This window comes from Zootoca vivipara, chromosome 1, assembly GCF_963506605.1.
Source record: "Zootoca vivipara chromosome 1, rZooViv1.1, whole genome shotgun sequence".
NCBI lineage: Eukaryota > Metazoa > Chordata > Lepidosauria > Squamata > Lacertidae > Zootoca > Zootoca vivipara.
The window spans coordinates 46,314,518-46,332,939 of NC_083276.1; the positions used below are offsets into that span (position 1 = coordinate 46,314,518).

The following is an 18,422-nucleotide window of genomic DNA, read 5'->3' on the forward strand; positions in this document are numbered from 1 at the left end:
TCCTGCCACAAGAGGTGCCTGCAGGGTACAGCACTTCCAAGGTTCCATTTCCCCCTCACCCCTCTGGGCACCCCCTGCCACTGAGTGCCTCAGAGTAAGGAGAGGCGGGCAGGCAGCTTTCTGCCTAAACACCTCACTTAACCTGCAATAATTTACAGTAACTTAAAAATTCTTTCCAAGCCATTCTTATACTCCCTTAAGGAAACATAACACTTTTTTCCCTTTCTTTTTTACATTCCATCTCCTCTCCCTAAGTCTTTTTCCCCCAATTGGTTCAGCATTTCCATTGTCATGCCAAGATTTTGAAGACCGTCTTTCAGAAACCAAAACAATACCTTTTAACTAAAGTTTTTACCCCACACCCATTCTTTCCCAAGTCCATCTCCAGGCCTTTGCCCCCCCCCCGCCCCTGTCCTTCCCATCCCTCAAACACCCCACTCCACATTTTAACCCCTCCAGGATCTTCAAATCCATTAAACTTTAAGTCCCTTAGTCTCTCATCTTCTTGTTCTGGTTGTTTTTCTTCCTTTTGGAAGTCATATTTTGCTTCATCCCAAACAAATTTGTCACAGTCCAAGTCCTCTTCCAATTGTTTCTCCTCACACACAGTCTCAGAATCAGCAGTCTCCAAATTTAAATTATCCTCTAAGTCCTGGACTTGGACTTCAATCTCAACTGGTGGTAAGTTGGGATGATGCCATTCCTTGTAGAAATCTTCCCATGACAGCAAGTAGTTCAGTACAGTCTCCTGGAAGGCTCGAGACAGCTTTGTTTTCATACCTCTCGTAACCGCAGATAAACAGGGGGTAGGGAACAATGGGTACTGGAAAATTCCTCTCTCAGACGATCGACTCCATTTTGGCTGTTCTTTTTCTTGATTCTTAACTCAGTCCCAAATCCATTCTTACTTCCAATTTAAATAGTTCTTTCACTTTTACCAACAATTTTTCCTGTTCACAGCAATACAATCAATCCACCCGGTCTTTTGACAGTTTGACAGCTTTTGACAGCTGTCAAAACACTCTTCCCCTTAATGCCGCTGTACCTCAAGGGGTGCCGGACTCGGGGGCTGAGATGGTTCCAAAAAGTCTTTTTTCCCTCTCGGGACCACAGTTTCAAATTCTTTCGTTATTCAGCTTTGGATTTTTTTTTTCCAAACGCCTCCCAGTTTCCCATTAGGAAGAGACCGGCTTCCGTTTCTTTAAGTCTCTCCTATTTTCCAATCAGCAAATTTAGGATCCCGATCAAAGTTCCACTTACTTCTTTAGGAATCTTTAGTATCAAATCGGAAGAATCCGCCGCTTGCCGGGTCAGGACTCGGAGCTTCGCTTCCCGGAGGTAAGATGTGGCCCAAAATGGCTCCCGCGGTTCAACCCCACCGGCTCACGATCGCTCTATTGAGCTCTCGGGCGGCGGGGGATCCGCCAAACGGAGCAGCCGCTGGACGCCTGAGTCATCGGAACTCTCGATCCGATGCTTTTACGGGGAGTCCGCTCGCTCTGCGGACTTCCCCCCCCTCCGAGAAGCCAGGGACCTCGGCACGCGAAGTCCCTGCGTCCTTCTCACCGCCGCGACGAACCGGAAGCCTCAGAAAATTGAAAACATTTGCTAAGGCCCTCTGTGGGCTGGCAGTTTCTGGCCTTGCTATTAAGATGAAAACAGTTGTTCGCGATAGTAAGTGAGGAATTCGAGTGACAGAGAACAGTGGAACCACTGACCTCACTCAGAAACAAAACCCACTAATGAACACCACACACTATTCTGTCTCCTGCCAGATTTATCTGAGTTTAACACCAGGGCACTATACGTATTATGCTCCTTAGCAAATGAGGAGGAGGACACAACCAGCACATTGATTCTTCTCAGCCATGACAAGCAGCACACTACTGCTTCTCAAAATAGTTGTGTCATTCATTTGCAGCACATTTGTGTCCATCAAACTGAATCCAAACAAGCACCCACCTCTCTATAGTCACGAGCAAGGTTTAAAATCACCACCTTACAATCTGCCCCTGTTTGTCACCTCATGCTCTCCCCCAAAGGCTAGCATGCGAGTAAAATGGAATAGCAAATAAATGCTGTAAAGCTGCGACTAGACTGATACCTTCCATCTGACATGCCACCCAGTTCCCACAGAAACAAACCAAGATACAGTCATACCTTGGAAGTCGAACGGAATCCATTCCAGAAGTCCATTCGATTTCCAAAACATTCAAAAACCAAATTGTGGCTTCTGATTGACTGCAGAAAGCTCCTACAGAAAGCCATGGAAGCCCTGTTGGACGTCCGGGTTCCAAAAGAATGTTCGCAAACCAGGATAATCACTTCCAGGTTTGCGGCATTTGGGAGCCAAAACGTCCGAGTTACAGGGCGTTTGGGATCCAAGGTACGTACAACTGTAATGTAAACCATGTAAGTAACTGGGAATGTGTGATGGAAGCCTAGCAATCTCTGAAATACTTGCTGAAGGGCTTTAAAAAAAGTTCATATTGATCACAACTTCAGAAGCTTCATCTCAAGCATATTGTCTCCTATATGCAGAGATAGAGTCTGGTTAGTGAGTAGTGACACCCCCCTGGGGTGCCTGAGATTTTATTTTATGGTATTTTAACAGTAAGTCTCTAGCCCTACTAGAAAGCAAGTTATGAAGAAAAATGCAATCGTTAAATTTCTGGCTGCTCTCTCCTGTCAGTGTTTTCAGGCAATGAGTTGTTTGGACACCAAGCAACGAGAATCCTTGGGATCTTAAAAAAAAAATGCTGTTCCCCTGCCCCCTTTAGCATACTTTTCCTGTACTCAGAATGTAGTTTGTCCTTCCGTTTTTCCTAAAAACCAGGATGCAGTTTTCCTCTGGTGAGTTCATCTGAGATCAGGTACTGCTTAAAAGTTATTTTCTGCAAACACTACTTCAGGAAAATCAGTTATTGACATGGTAAGGGGTTTTAAGAAAACCCAGATTTTTCTATTTACATTTACCTAGGTTCTCCAGCAAACTAACTTTGCCTCTTTTATATTAAAGAGTGCTGCTTACAATGGCACGAAGACTGAAACTCAAACAATTAAGGATGCCAAATACTCTCTGGAGTCTTCTTCACCTCTGACTCACTGTATTTGATACAACAAAGTTACTTAAATCTGAAATCAAGCCACTTCTGGCTTAGAAAAGGGAATGCATACTTCCTCCTACAGAGGTTTTTGGCTCATATTAGTCTTAAATCCAAGGGAAGGGTTTTTGTTTTAATTATCATCTGCTTTTGTATTTGCATTGCATGTTGAACATACCAGCAGACTGTAGAACATCCAGTTCACAGACATTCAACCACTAATATGATAAACAAGGCAGAAATGCCAAATAAGGATATCCTTACAAAAGCCATTAAAATTCAGTAAATAAGATATGAAATAACACTCTCAAAAATATCTGCTTCAGAAACTGAAGGTCATATTAACTTTGCCCACTGCACTTCTACTTTCTAAAATATGATAATGCGCACTGTTACAAAACCAATGGGAAACGAACAAGACTTAGGCAGCCTGATTCATAGATGCATATTCATTGCAAAATTCGGAGAAGGGTGAATTTCAAAGAATGGCTGTTTCTCAGTTTGCATATTGTTTCAAAAAGGACAAATCAGGTACATACAACTTCAAATACAAAGTGAATCAAATTCCTCCCCACCCCTACTTATGACCGAGTCCAGAGCTTGAATTTCCCTAGTGTATTACTCAAATTAAATAGTCTCCTTTAAGACCAGATACATCTTTGGTTCTCTTGTTTCAGTTCAACTTGAATGCCTTCCAAACTCACCTTCCGCCTCCAGCAGGTGCTGCTGAGTTAATGGCCTGTACCATGTCTGTGGTGAGAGCATCCAGTAAACTTGTAATAAATTCTACTTTCTTCCCTTCTGGGCAGCCTGCAAAGGGAATAGAAGCTTCCTTTGAACAAATGGTAGTCAGAACAGGTTCTTCTTCCCAAGGCCATGTCTATACTTTATGGGGTTGTCAAATTTTGTTTGGGTGCAGTTCTAATGACTGCTGCGTCTTGCATTTTTGCAGGCAGCTAAATAACACCTGCTCACCCCCCCTCCAAATGTGATCCAAATTTTAGTTTTCTGTCATATATGCGTTCTGTGGTGCTGCTCCCAAAGTCAACAAGGCAAAGGTGGAAGAATGGTTGAACAAATGCATACAGCAAGTTCTGCATAGAAATCAGTGCAAATGAGCAAACATAAAGTCCTCCCGACACAATGGGAAATGCAGCAAAGAGAAAAGGTAAAGGAGGCGATGAGGACTCATGAACTCAAGCACACATAGTCACCAAGATAGCAATATCAGAGGTTAATGTGGATTTCAGTTCACATGGATGTTTTAAATCTTAGTGTGGATGTTTGTTTACATTCATTTAAAATAGTCCAACTGGACCCACACAAATCCAGTTTCTGGTGACATGGAAATCCATAAAGGATTAAAATGCCAGGTTCAGATTTAAAAATAAATATTACCAGATGCTACAAGATTTAAAAATAATTAAAATGACCTCCAGCAGCTCATGAATGATCAGTAAACTAGTATGAAAGACTAGTAGCCACACATGTGTGGAAGAACATGTTTGAGTAACCAGCCAGCCACTCTCTTCTGGCTTCCAACATTTTTGTTCCAAAATTTGTACAAAATTTGCTCTGATGAACATGGAGCCCAACAGAAATGATGGGAAGTAAGTGGAAAGCCAGGAGGCAACAGGGGTGGAGTAGGATTGCTTCCCACATTCAAAGCATTTCTTTATTTTAGACTTTACATGGAGGGGGAATTTCTTCCCTTAATTTTTTTTGGGGGGGGTGTCTTATTCTTATTATGGCTGTTTCAAATGGTTTCTAATATGCCTTTTGAACTACTATAATTACTGCTCATTTGATATATTGCAAGCCGCTTTGGGAGACAGTGGCATACAAATAAACATACGATGATGAAATTTCCAATGATTATCTTCAGGGAATGTAGCAATATATGAGCACAGATACAAAGCTCAGCTCAGAGGTCCACTTGCTAACTGTCCCTAGGGCACTCTGAGCCATCTGACTAAACATTAGGAAGAACCTTCTGGCAGTAATAGCTGTTTGACGGTGGAAGGTGGTGGACTCTCCATCATTGCAGGTTTTTAAGCAGAGGCTCTCTCTTAGGTTATCTGTCTGGGGTTCTTTAGCTCTGAATCCTGCATTGCAAGGGGCTGAACCAGATGACCCTTTGGGTCCTTTCCAACACTATGAATCTGTGATTTTATAATTCTCATATCTTATTTATCTTAGCTTTTAATGCTGCCATAAGCAAGCGAGGTGGGAGTAGAACAAACAGGATTCTTCTCCACTCTGACCTGGAAGTTCTCGGTCTTTGAAAGGGTCGTCCATTTCTGGGCTCTTCGATCTGGCGTCACTTTCACACACGGGGGTCTCGTATCTAGAGACCAAAGAGATATAAAAAGAACATGTCCTTAAGGTATGGACTTCAGGAGTTCTCCTACTCTTTGCCCCACCCCGTGAACAAGTGTTAGCTGGGGCAGCGGGAGCGCAAGAGGCAGGTGGGAACATTGAGCCCCGTGGCATTTATTTGCCGACTTTATATACCTGGAGCTAGTGGAAGGGAATGGATCAGAGAAAGTGGACACAGGAGTATTGGGGGGGGAGGGTAGAAAGAGCAAAATAATGGGACTGGTTGTTGCAAGAACAGGATTCTCCTTTGGGCTTAACACTGTTCATCTTGACCTCCCACCCCACTCTAGAAAGTCGAATGGGTGTAAGGAGATCACCTAGCAGACATGACACACTGTCTTGTGGGGACTCCCCAAAGCCCAACTCTCCCAGAAACATGAGCAAACCAGAACCCAGAACTAAATAGACCTGCAGGGCCGCCCCTACGGCCAGGCTGGGTGACGCAGGGCACCACGGCGCCAGCCCGCTAGGGGGGCGCTGCGAGCTGCGCCTGCCCGCTGGCCGGCCGGCCCGCCACGCAGCTGCGCCCACGGCAACTGCGCTGTGCCTGCCTGCCCGCCGCGCAGCAGCACCTGTGGGAGCCGCGCTGCACCCGCCCACCGTGCTGGGAAACAGGGCGGGGGGCACCGGAGGGATCCGGCGCACCATGGCGCCAGGGGCGCTTAAGACAGCCCTGTAGACCTGTCTCACACATGCCTTTTTTGTTGGCTTTGGTAACTTGTTAATATTTTTGTGTCTATAGTATTTGCGCTAGCCCATCATCACACTGTTTTCTTTGCCTGTTTCTCAAGGTTCTATAGGAACGGGTGGGGACAAGGTTGCCCTGAAGGAACAAGTGCAATGACTGTGGGAGAGAGAAGCAAGTGAGGGCAGGTTAACATATCAAGGGAGGGAGCAGCAAAGGAAATGTGGCGCTTTAATAAAATATGCAGAATCACATTAAAATACCTTTGTCTTAGTTTTTCCTCTGTTTGGGGTTTAAGCCAGTTTAATGTGCAGAAGAGAAATGCATGAGCATTTCTAACATATAAAATATTATTTAATTTTAAATATGCCTCTCTTTAACATTTAATATGCCATGACCTCGTGGCTTTCCTCTAGGACAGGCATGTCCAACAGGTAGATTGTGATCTACCGGTAGATCACTGGACGTCTGTGGTAGATCACTGGTAGATCATTGGCTCCCCCCAAAGAAGCTGAACAACTGTGGCTCCCCTAAAAAAACCTCAACATTTTACCTCCTCCCTCAACAACTTTGACCCGAACTCAAAAACTTTGACCCGAACCCCCCCCAGTGGGGCTTCTTCCTTCCTAAAAAAAGCTCAACAATTTTGACCTGAACCCCAAAAAAGGGGGTAGATCACTGCCAGTTTTTAACTCTGTGAGTAGATCGCAGTCTCTTGGGAGTTGGCCACCCCTGCTCTAGGAGAAATGGCAATAAATCCTCTGTCCTCTGGGTCCAATTATGCTATTCACTACCAAAAAAACAGCCTTGCAGATGAGAAAGAAAGTGTATATTGAGTGTAGGTCCTGAACTCTAAAGTGGTGGCTCCTTTACTCCCCCCCCCCCGCCAGGCCACAGTTTATTTTATTTTCTAGCATGTAATTCAAAAGGAGGTGATTCTTACCGGGTGGAAGTACCAGGCAGAGGACGGCCTGTGTCTACCAGAACACACCAGCAATATCCTGTGGACTGGTGACACTGCACTGGCTTGTACAGTCCTCCAGGGGCACATTCAGGGATAACAATCCCTTCACGAGGGTTCTGCCTGGCCTCTTCAAGAGCAGTTTGCCTCTCGTGGTCACATGAGTTAACTTTCTCTGGAAAAGAAAAGAAAGGGAGGGCATATGATGAAACTCCACCTCCTGTTCCCACCTTGATAATTTCGGAAACCCCAGAAATAAAGGAGTTAAGCCCTATTTACCTTTTTCAAACATGACTTGCAATCTGATCCTAAGATGCTGTCACAAAAGTCACCACTGAGGTTCAGGTTTATACGAGGCATTACTTTGCCAGATAATCTTTAGCCAGTGATCAGGTTTGTGTGGGGGTTTTTTGTGTGTGTGTGTTTTTAGTGCTTGATACTTAAGGGAGAAAAGATACCAACATCTTCAGTTGCTAGTACATCTCTCCATCCAGCAGTTTTCAACCTATGTTCCATGGAATGGTGCAGTTCCTGGGAATCTTATTAAGAGTTCCTCCTTTAAGCTTTTTCACCATTCTTGCTGGTGGAACTCACAGCCGTACGGGAGGAGTGTTGACCATGTTCAAAGGCACAGTCAGTTTCCAGAGACTACAACATCACAGTTCGACACTCCTGGCTGATGCTTTTTAAGTGCTCCCAAGAATTCAACCCAGAATCCCACGCAAAATGAATCTGTAAGGGTATGGGCATGCTATAATTTTAAATCACCTTCAAAATATATTCTTTAACCCTCACAGAGTTACGATTCCCGCCCACCCTTAACAAATGGTTTCGTGCATACACAGCCTAAGACACAGGGATACCATGGGAGATGCATAGCATAGATTTCTCCATAGATTTTGAAACCACTGCCTAGATTACTGATAGCCAGTGAATGATACTATACTAGAACTCCTCTCTGCCCCAGTGAACATGGCCAATTGCCAAGGATGTTGGGAGTTTAGTCCAGTAACATCCAGAGGGCATCAATTTGGCTATCCCTGGCCTAGATGGACCATAATGTTACCACAGAAAAATCTCTGCAAATGATGCCTTTAAACAACTCTCTCTCTCTCTCTCTCTCTCTGTGTGTGTGTGTGTGTGTGTGTGTGTGTGTGTGTGTGTGTGTACTAGGCATAACAAGAGCAACTTTATCAGGGTTGCAAAATAGACTAGAGAGAAGGGGTAATTTTAAAAAATGAACAAAATCTGAAAAGTTCAGTCCTCAGCTGATATTTAAGGGAACTTTGCTTTGCTGACAGGCTTTACTCTTTATTTTAAGGTGACTGTTTCTGTGCTGTATACAAACAGAGGAGTTATTCAGTTAGAGGCCTCTGGGCATCCTCACAAATCAACTACATCACAAGCTGCCAAATTACTCAAGCTCTCTGCCTGACAGCAATTTACACCTTTCCTGTCAAGGTGAGGTGGGTCATTCATTTATTCAGATGCAGGGAAAAGAGAGCCAAATAATCCCCTTCATGGTCTGCTCAAGTTTTCCATTTATTTGCTTTTATGCAATGGAAAATGCTCCAGTGAAATGAAGGGCATTCCAGACATATTTACATCTCAACTCTGCAAAAGTTCTGCAGTGCAGGAATTCAAAGCAAACGGTTGAGTCCAAGAGTTCACGCCAACATCAGATGAGGTAGCAAAGCAATCTTGACTACACTCCTTCAAAATATGGAGCCTCTATTCCTGGCTCACAGGAGGGGAACGTGATCTTGTGCTAATGTCCTGCTCGTGGGTTTCCCACAGGCATCTGGTTGGCCACTAGATGCTGGACTAGATGGGCCCATGAGCTGATCCAGCAGGTCTTTCTTATGTTCTTAAAGACATGCCATGTCCTCAAAACTCTGGATGAGCAGATGACTGACGAAGAAGTGGAGATGGTTGTGATAGACTGGGAAGACTGCAATGGGTTTTTTTTAATCTATTGAGTGTTGGGGACATGTTGACAGCTTCTCTGTGTAGATTCTCTGTTCTAGCTTCACATGTGAATCCTACTTGAGTTTACCCTTAAACATTTATTGCACAGTTGGGAAATCTGCAGCCTGGGGAACTCTTTTTATGCTACCTAATACCTCCCCATTTTTGCACCCCATTAGAATTCCTTACTTCCTCTTTCTCCTTCATTTCCTCCATGTTTTTCCTAGCTTTCAGAAGAGTTTTTCTCCCTGCTCACATGTAGTTCCAGAACAACTGAAAGGGTCATATTTTATTTTATATATTTTTTCCTGGTTAAATGACTTGGGAGAAAAGATGTTTTCCCCACATCTGTCTGAGAAAAAAAAAAATATAGATTCTTTCTTTCCACAGTCCAGACCAGTATTCTCTTTTTGTAAAGTAGTAATGAACACCTATTTAGGAAAATGAGTCAATGTCATCAAAAAGAGGAGAAACAGAACGAAAATAAATCCTTCTCTATATTAAATTTAAAAATTCCTTCCAGTAGCACCTTAGAGACCAACTAAGTTTGTCATTGGTATGAGCTTTCGTGTGCATGCACACTTCTTCAGATAATTTTTTTTCAAATAATTTTTTCAAATTTTTAAATTTATTGTTCTTTTCTTTTCTTTTGTTTCAACGTCAGACCAACACGGCTACCTACCTGTAACTAGAACTATGTTAAATTAGTGACTGAGCTATGGGGAAAGAACAATGTTCAGCATAATGAATGGGTGGGGGAAGGAGGTGCTGGGTGACAATTTGGCCAAGATAATAAAACTGTGACCACTTTTAAAAGAATAAGACTGTCACATTATCCAACTTTTGCTGTCATCAGGGAAGCAGGCCAGCAACGCTGCCAACCTACTACTGCTGCTGCAAGAAGGGAAAGAGGGAGGGAGTCCTTTGGGGAGATTAAAATTCTAGATTTCATCTTCCAACAAGAAACAGGAGAGGTGAGGCAAGTGCTAGGAATCTCCTTTCAATCAGGGCTGCTGACCCACAAAACATTTAAGCTATATTTGGGATTAATCCCTTTGACACTCCAAACTAATTTATAAGAGCTCAGGGTAGAGCATAAATATGTGTGGCTTATTTGTGAATGACATTTTTCCTGTTAAGATCTTTTGGGGAAATATGTAATTTCATTCGTAGGCACGGATTTACACAAGTCACCTAGGCTCATAAAGCCTGAAGAATGCAACCATATTTTCCCGTGGATGCTTTCATGACTGACAGTGAATGGCATGAAGCCAGTGATGCAGCCAACTACCGGTATTAGAAAGATGGTCCAGTTTTGCCTGGAACAAGAAATGGTAGGACATGGTTCAGAGCAAGCCCATTTTTTTAAAAAAAAAGTGGTGTCTGGTTTAGCTTTCAAGTTCTCGTTTGTAGAATAAAAGCCATTTCAATTTCACTCTGAACCTAATTCCAAACGAATTTCCTGAAGTCCACAGATCACTGCAGAATTACTGCATATACTAGGGTAAAGCGTGCATATATTAGTGAAAGGAACACACAAAGTGCATTATATAAGGGGAAACGATTTTGCAAAAATGTGTATATCAGGAATAACTGCATACAAAGATGTGTCTATTACAAGAAATTCACACTACAATCTTGAATTTTCGTGAGGCACTTAAAAAATGCAAATCGGTACAGAAATGTGAGGAACTGAATTTAAGATCGGAAAAATGAGAAATGAAAATAAACTAAGTTGGCTGTTTCATCCTTCCCTAGTACTAAATAGGTTCTCCATAGCAGGGGAAGGTATCTGGGAGAATCAAGTCAACCACCAGAGGCCTTCACCATTCCAAAGCCAGCAAAGCTTTTAACAGGATCACTAGCAATGTCAACTAAATCCTCCAACCAGGAACCAATCCAGATTTGTTTATATTATTATTATTAATTGAATAATATACCGCCCTATACCCAGAGGTCTTGAGAAATATTACTGGCAACATTAGAGAGGGTGAGGTGGCCCATCTCAACAGGTAGATATGGGGTCATCTGAACTAAACGTTCAAATTTCCCTTTATTGTTTACGTAGTTTATTATTAAAATGTTGCCACCTTGTATGGCACCACTGTTCAGATTTTCCACCTAAGGCGCAAAAATGGCTTGTCTGCCAGCCAACAGCGCAATGAATATGAAATGCTATGGCTGGGACATTGAAAAATGGAGATTTGCATCCCCAGATCAAACACTCAGCAGATATCGGAGGCTTTATGTTCCTTATGACACAATTTCCCCTTCCCTACCAAAGAAACAAAAAGCCATGCAATACATTCAGTAACTGACAAGTCTTCAGTGTGGGAAAGAGGCATCTCCCTCCACCCCACCCCCACCCCCAAACAAAAGCCTGCAAGTCATGGAAACAGCAGGTAAGGAAAGGGCAAAAACTCCCCTTTCCATTTAGGAGCACAACACCAGCTGAGCAAACATTGGGAGGAGCAGATGCGTAAGTGCCTCTCTATCCCCACTCCTTTTATACAAGAACACCTGCACTTCTCATGACATACCATCTAGGGCCGGATAGCAATCACTGGAGTATTTCCCTTTCGAAAAAGAAATAAGTGAAGGCTCCCCCCCCCCCAAATAACTACAATCTCTAGAAGACCAAATGCTTTGTCTTGGGCTTTCTATACCTCTACAAAAAGCACAAGAAGAAAAATTACAGTAAAACACAATACAGTACAATTCTGTTTCTTGATTTTGTTTACAAGTGCTTTCGGTCTCTGATAGATAAATAGATCGTGATAGATAACCTTTTAGCCTTTACCAGGTAGTGAATTTCACTGTGGTTCTCCTGACTATTTGAGAAGTACATGCAGAACCACATGGCAAATGTGCAGTTATGGTTCATGAACCATTAGGCGGAGTCAAGATGGAGAACAGTGGAAAACTCTCCGAAATACACTTAGTAGAACTTGCCTGCAAAGAACGCAGGTGGCACTCTTCACTATTCTGAACTCCAGGTGTGTGTCCAGTTTAACCCCAAACCATCTTAAATATAATAATCTGAAATATGTATTTGAAATATTTCCTCTCCCTTTCTCTGTTTTCATCACTGCCCACAAAGAAGTTATTTTTGATACACTTGGGGAGCGTTGGGTAATATGCTTTTACCCCAGAACACCAGCTCACATCTATTTTGAGACCTTGCATTCTGGCTCAAAAAAATAAATAAACAAACAAATCATTTCATTTCATTTTTTTTGTGCTATTTGTATACCACTTAAATTACCAGAGTTTCTAAGCAGCGTATTGCGTGTGACACATTAGCAGGTAAAGGCTTAAAAAACAGTAAACATCTATTATTGTTTTGCTAGTTCACCATTTTTAACTTAAATTACAGAGATCAGCGTTAGTCAGGGCTCAGCCCCCAAACCTATTTTACATTCCAGAGCTCAGCTCCACAACACCTGGAATAAGGCCAATGTCTTGGAGAACAGGGACAATACATTTGTCTCACCACTTGAGTGCAAAGTCCACCTACATGGGATATGGAACTAATGGCATGCTTGAGTCCCAGCACCTCTTTTGCAGGAAAGCTAACCAGTGTTTATCGGCGCCTTTCTGTTTTCATTCTAACTCCAGTGGCCAATCCATGGGCTCCCAGTCAAGCACTTTGACATTTCGTTCTACCATCTCATGACACCTTGCTCCCCCCCCACCTTGCTTATTTTCCTCTCCTTCTCCCTTCCTGCCCCTATGTGACTTTACCGCAGCTGTGGGGGGTGGGGCTTGCTGTTATGACTTTGTGCTTGGAGTAATTTGTTTTCTTTCTTTGGAGGTAGGGGAGAGACTGAATTCTTTGTGAGTGATTTATCACATGGGCAGCAGGAGCAAACCTCATTTATTTGTCTAGCTGCATATGGTTTTAGCACCTATGATTGCGTGCTGATTATTATACGGTGTTATTTTCCCCAGTTGTATACTTTGCACCTTTTCATAAGGTTAGATTAACTGGTTCCCAGTGGCATGTTATTCATTACTTTGTTTGCTGGCTGTCTGGAAGGGCTTAGCCTCTTCCATCACTCCTTGCCTCGCTTCAGCCATACTTGCCTCCAGACAAGCCAATTTAAAGCTTAAGTTCAGCAAGGATGGACCACCCCACTTCTAAAATAAAATAAAATAAAATGGTTCAAATATATTTTTTTCACCACTGCAAATAAATATTCTAACCACCATTCCAAATACTGTCAGGCTTCCAGAAATGTGCATTTGGTATTCTAACACTATTGCATTTGCTAGAATGTCGAGCCCTATAAACTAAGTTTCTAGATTTTAATCCAGGCTTCCTCAACCTCGGCCCTCCAGATGTTTTTGGCCTACAACTCCCATGATCCCTAGCTAGCAGGACCAGTGGTTAGGGATGGTGGGAATTGTAGTTTCAAAGCATCTGTAGAGGCTGAGGTTGAGGAAGCTTGTTTTAATTTCTTTGGGTCAAATAATCTCTATCCTTGTAACAGAATATCCGTTCCTCCTCACCAAATCAAAATCATTCTTGCAAACCCAGTATGTTTAAGCAGCATTTTATTTTATAATGCTTTATTCATTGCAAAACACTTGGAAGATTGGAAAACAGACAGGAGAAAATAAGTGATGAGCAGAAACTAGAAATGAGCATTTTCATAACTGGAATCTAATATGTTAGTGATTCCTATACACATGTACACACTGATGTTAACAAGCTATAATATTTTTGTTTTTCAAATCAATATTTGACTAAGTTAATTTATACTTTCTGCACATGCACAGCTTTCATGTGAGGTTGTTTTTAAAAAAATATATTTGCCATACTACAAAGTGGTTCAAGGGTTTTAAAGCACTTTCTTGTGTCTTCTGTATTTCCTTTAACTTCCTTAAAACATAAAAGCCTCTAAATTTTGTCACCTGCTTTCAAAATGAGGCTGGGAATGTTCTGGGAAATAGCATAATAATAATAATAATAATAATAATAATAATAATAATAATAATAATAATAATAATAATTTATTGGCCAAGTACATTTTCCAACAAACTTGGAATTTGTTTCGGCTACATTGCAATGTAAACATACACACACTGTTCCACTCACAATACAAATAAGCAAAGAAACCCACCCATAATTGACCTCCCCTTCAGCTACACATCTACAAATTTAACAATTCAATGGCACAAGGGGAAAAACTTTTCCTGTGCCTGGCCGATTTTGTATATGAAAACCTGTAGCGATGTCCAGATGGGAGTAAATCTAGCAGATGATGATCGGGATGTAAAGGATCTGCTGCAATTCTCTCTGCTCTCTTCTTAACTCTGGTCATATTAAACAGTTTCAAGGATCTGTACAGGGGGGAAAGATGGCCACCCCATGGAATAACATGGGAACAGCCATCTTTGTTTCCATATAGCCCCTAGAAACCATGTTACATAAGCAAGTAGCAAATTCAGTTGACTGAGATTTTCAAATACCTTCAGGTATAAACTGACACTAAAACAGAGTGGTTATGTGATAACATGGGTGAGGGAAAGTAGGGGGTTTGTGGGAATTTATAATATTATCTAGAATATAAATTTTTTAACTGCATTGTATATATATACAGCAAAGAGAAGTTTAGAGTAATGATGCATATTTTTATTTTAAGGTAGGCGATTTATGTTCTAGATCGATGTTAGAAAATGAACGTGATGTCTGCATTTTTTTAATTTGAAGTTTGTATTATGTTTTTCTTTCTTTTTTCTGGTTTTGAAGTAAATATTAAATAAAATAAAATAAAACAAAGTGGTCTTAGGGCTTGCCGATCGGAAGGTCGGCAGTTCGAATCCCTGCGACGGGGTGAGCTCCCGTTGCTCGGTCCCTGCTCCTGCCCACCTAGCAGTTCGAAAGCACGTCAAAATGCAAGTAGATAAATAGGTACCGCTCTGGCAGGAAGGTAAATGGTGTTTCCGTACGCTGCTCTGGTTCGCCAGAAGTGGCTTAGTCATGCTGGCCACATGACCCAGAAGCTGTCTGCAGACAAACGTCGGCTCCCTCGGCCAGTAAAGCGAGATGAGCACCGCAACGCCAGAGTCGTCTGCAACTGGACTTAACTGTCAGGGGTCCTTTACCTTTTAAAACTTTCTAATGGGTTTCAACTGCTGGTCAGTTTGCATCATTGTAACTCATTGCAATCAGTGCCACCAACCCCTTGCCTCCCAACTAAAATAATATCATTCAGGTCCCACTTACTGCATACATTACATTCCTTGACTGAACCAAGTAACTTTTAAACAATAGAACTATTTGAATTTTTGTTCACATTATAATAGAAAATCTCTGTTGAATCTCTCTTTTAAACCATAAAAATTGCCCAGATTTCTGGGTGCCAAGGCTGGCTTTTTTAAAAAAGACACACACATATAAAACCTGTCTTCAGCTGCTAACCTTAATAGATTACTCATTCTTCCTTTCAAATAACGTCATGTGTACAGACCACTAGTTGCTGCAAAGTATTTACTTGACTGCTACTGCTAGCTTTCCCAGAGCTGTTTATAGTTCCATTTATCCACTCATTACATCATCCTGTGGTTTTCTTGAAAGCTTGACAGTGTAAGCTGGCTGCATGGCTGGAATCCCTCTTTACCCCAAACTTAATAATGTTGTAGTACAAAGGGTTCTAAGCAAAGCCCATACCTTGCAGTGAAGAAGCTACCCCACAGTCCCTCTCTGAAAAGTTGACTTCTCTGTTTGATCCGTTAGCATGGAAAACCACCAACTTTTCAGGCATTGCCTTCAAACACCTCACGTAATGAACGAGTAGCACCAGCAATTAACTAATGTACTCTAGGGCAGTTAACAGACTTGGGCCCCAAATATCTGAACGGCGGCCTCCTTGCCTGCAGACCCTCTTGGGGGTCTCAGACTGGTAGCATGGGCCTGCCTGGTAATTCCACTGCCCTCAGAAGTCTGGTGGTGGAGCCCCAGGAAAGAGCATCAGTTACGGTGGCAGATCCTAAACTTAAGAATTCGCTCCACACAGAGGTGCATCTGGCACCTTCACTATGTGGCTTTTCCACCTCATGCTGAAGGTACACCTCTTTACCTGACATTACACAAACACACACAGCCTTCCGTTAATTGATTCCTTTAATTGATTTTAATATCATATTTTTAATTGCTGTAACCTGAGACCTTATGGTGAAGAGTAAGAATATGAAATAGTAATCAGAATGATATTTTTAATAGCGTCCATTGCTCCTTATCCAAGGTGACCTGTAAAATATATCCACTTTTCAGCTTTCATTCTGAATTCAGCCTTTAGAACTGTGAGTTTCTCCTAGTCTCAGATTATACACCCAGAATCAGGAGTCAAGGCAGGTAAACATTCTGAGAGATTAAACATCACCATATCGGATAATGGAAGGGAAATTGAGGAGTACTGCTTCATTTTGTGCAGAATATATTTATTTTAGCTAAGCCCAGTCAACTGCCCATCACATGTGCCCAAAATGCCTTTCTGACTTCAGGTAAAAAGAACTTCCAGTCAGACAGACCACAAAGCTATCACCTAGGATAATTATTAACAGTGGAAAAATCTTTGGAAAGATACCAGGGGGAGGAAACTCTCATCAGTTTGATTAATAAAACTATGGGCGGGATTGAATTAGCCTCCATCTGCAACATGGGAAGGAAGATAAGTAGACATTACCTGAATTTTTCATACTAGAACTGTTCAGTTTGGAATCTTTGATGACCAAATGCTTAATCCAAAGGGTGGGAGCTGTGATCTCTGGAAAACAAGAACAGATGCCTTTTAGTGTGTGTGTGTGTGTGTGTGTGTGTGTGTGTGTTATGCATGTAGCTAATGTATTAAACAGTGTTATGGTGCTGAAAAGTAAGCTACTGAGCTAAGTTCAAGACTGGGACCCGGATACCTAAAACATTATCCCCTACATACTCAGCTTGATCACTGCATTCTTGCAGGAGAAGGCAGCAATCAAGTTGATTAAGTCCTGTACATTATAAAACCTTAAGAGGACATCAAATTTAAATATTCTGAAAAAATGTAAGATAACATAATAATTTTTTAAAAGATGAAGAAGAAAAGCTACTTAGCCAGGATTCAGCTAACGTGCCTAGCACATCTGCACAAAGCTCTTACAGCGGCAGCCCCTCACTGGGAGTCCATTCCAGAGGGCTTCCCCACACCCCAAACATCAAAAGTTTCAGGGGGCGAAGGGTTGCTGCTGCTTCAACTGTGGAGCTAGATGCCCTCTTGCATAAGTGGGACACAGCAGGGACTGCTTTGGATCCCATAAAAATGAGGTCTTTACCATTTTCCTTCTCATTTCCTATACCATATGACTTGTTACTTTCAGAAAATAAAACGAATTTGTCATTTTCTCACGGACTAGGGGCTCCAAGATTTAATCAATTTATCAGGTAGATTGAATTAGATTAAGAGCTTTAATCAGACAACCATGACAGCAGGCCAAGCACGAGCTCTTCAGAAGGACACAGGGCTACCTCAGGTGCCACCAGCCAGGTGAGGAGCAGAGGGCGGTTATGAGGGAAGAGGGCCTTTTCAGCAGTGACATCCCACTTACTGAATAACCTCCTTGGAGAAGCTCACCTGGCACCTACCTGTTAGTTCTTCTAGAATCAGGTAAAAGGCTTATTAAAATAAGGTTATCAGATTTTTTTTCAATAAATCTGGCGACACTTTTCAACTTCCCACTAAATAGATGGGTTTTGTCAGGGGACTGATTTGTAAACCCGGGGACGTCTGGTAACCTTATCTTAAAAATTTTCTCAGGCTTGTTAAAATGTGCGGTAGCTTTTAAAATCCATTTTAGTTCCTACGTTTGCTCTCCACTTTTTCTGTTTTTTAAATTTAATTTGGCACTTGCTTTCATTCTGCATCATATTTTATGATACAACTGTTTTTAAATTGTAAGCTACCCTGAGACTTTTATTATAGGGAGGCCTATAAATATTTGTTGTTGTTGTTTAGTCGTTTAGTCGTGTCCGACTCTTCGTGACCCCATGGACCATAGCATGCCAGGCACTCCTGTCTTGCACTGCCTCCCGCAGTTTGGTCAAACTCATGTTCGTAGCTTCGAGAACACTGTCCAACCATCTTGTCTTCTGATGTCCCCTTCTCCTAGTGCCCTCAATCTTTCCCAACATCAGGGTCTTTTCCAAGGATTCTTCTCTTCTCATGAGGTGGCCAAAGTATTGGAGCCTCAGCTTCACGATCTGTCCTTCCAGGGAGCACTCAGGGCTGATTTCCTTAAGAATGGATAGGTTTGATCTTCTTGCAGTCCATGGGACTCTCAAGAG

At 42.2% G+C, this 18,422-nt stretch overlaps 1 protein-coding gene across 1 annotated transcript in view; it reads right to left on the reverse strand.

Moving 5' to 3' along the window:
- The window catches only part of SMOC1 (SPARC related modular calcium binding 1), a 69,808-nt gene that overhangs the window by 6,865 nt on the left and 44,521 nt on the right, over positions 1–18,422 (reverse strand). The window contains exons 7-10 of the mRNA XM_035113442.2: positions 16,789–16,869; positions 7,112–7,304; positions 5,369–5,451; positions 3,809–3,914 (exon numbers count right to left, since the gene is read on the reverse strand). Coding sequence (XP_034969333.1) covers positions 3,809–3,914; positions 5,369–5,451; positions 7,112–7,304; positions 16,789–16,869 — 463 coding nt within the window. The remainder of the gene's footprint in view (positions 1–3,808; positions 3,915–5,368; positions 5,452–7,111; positions 7,305–16,788; positions 16,870–18,422) is intronic.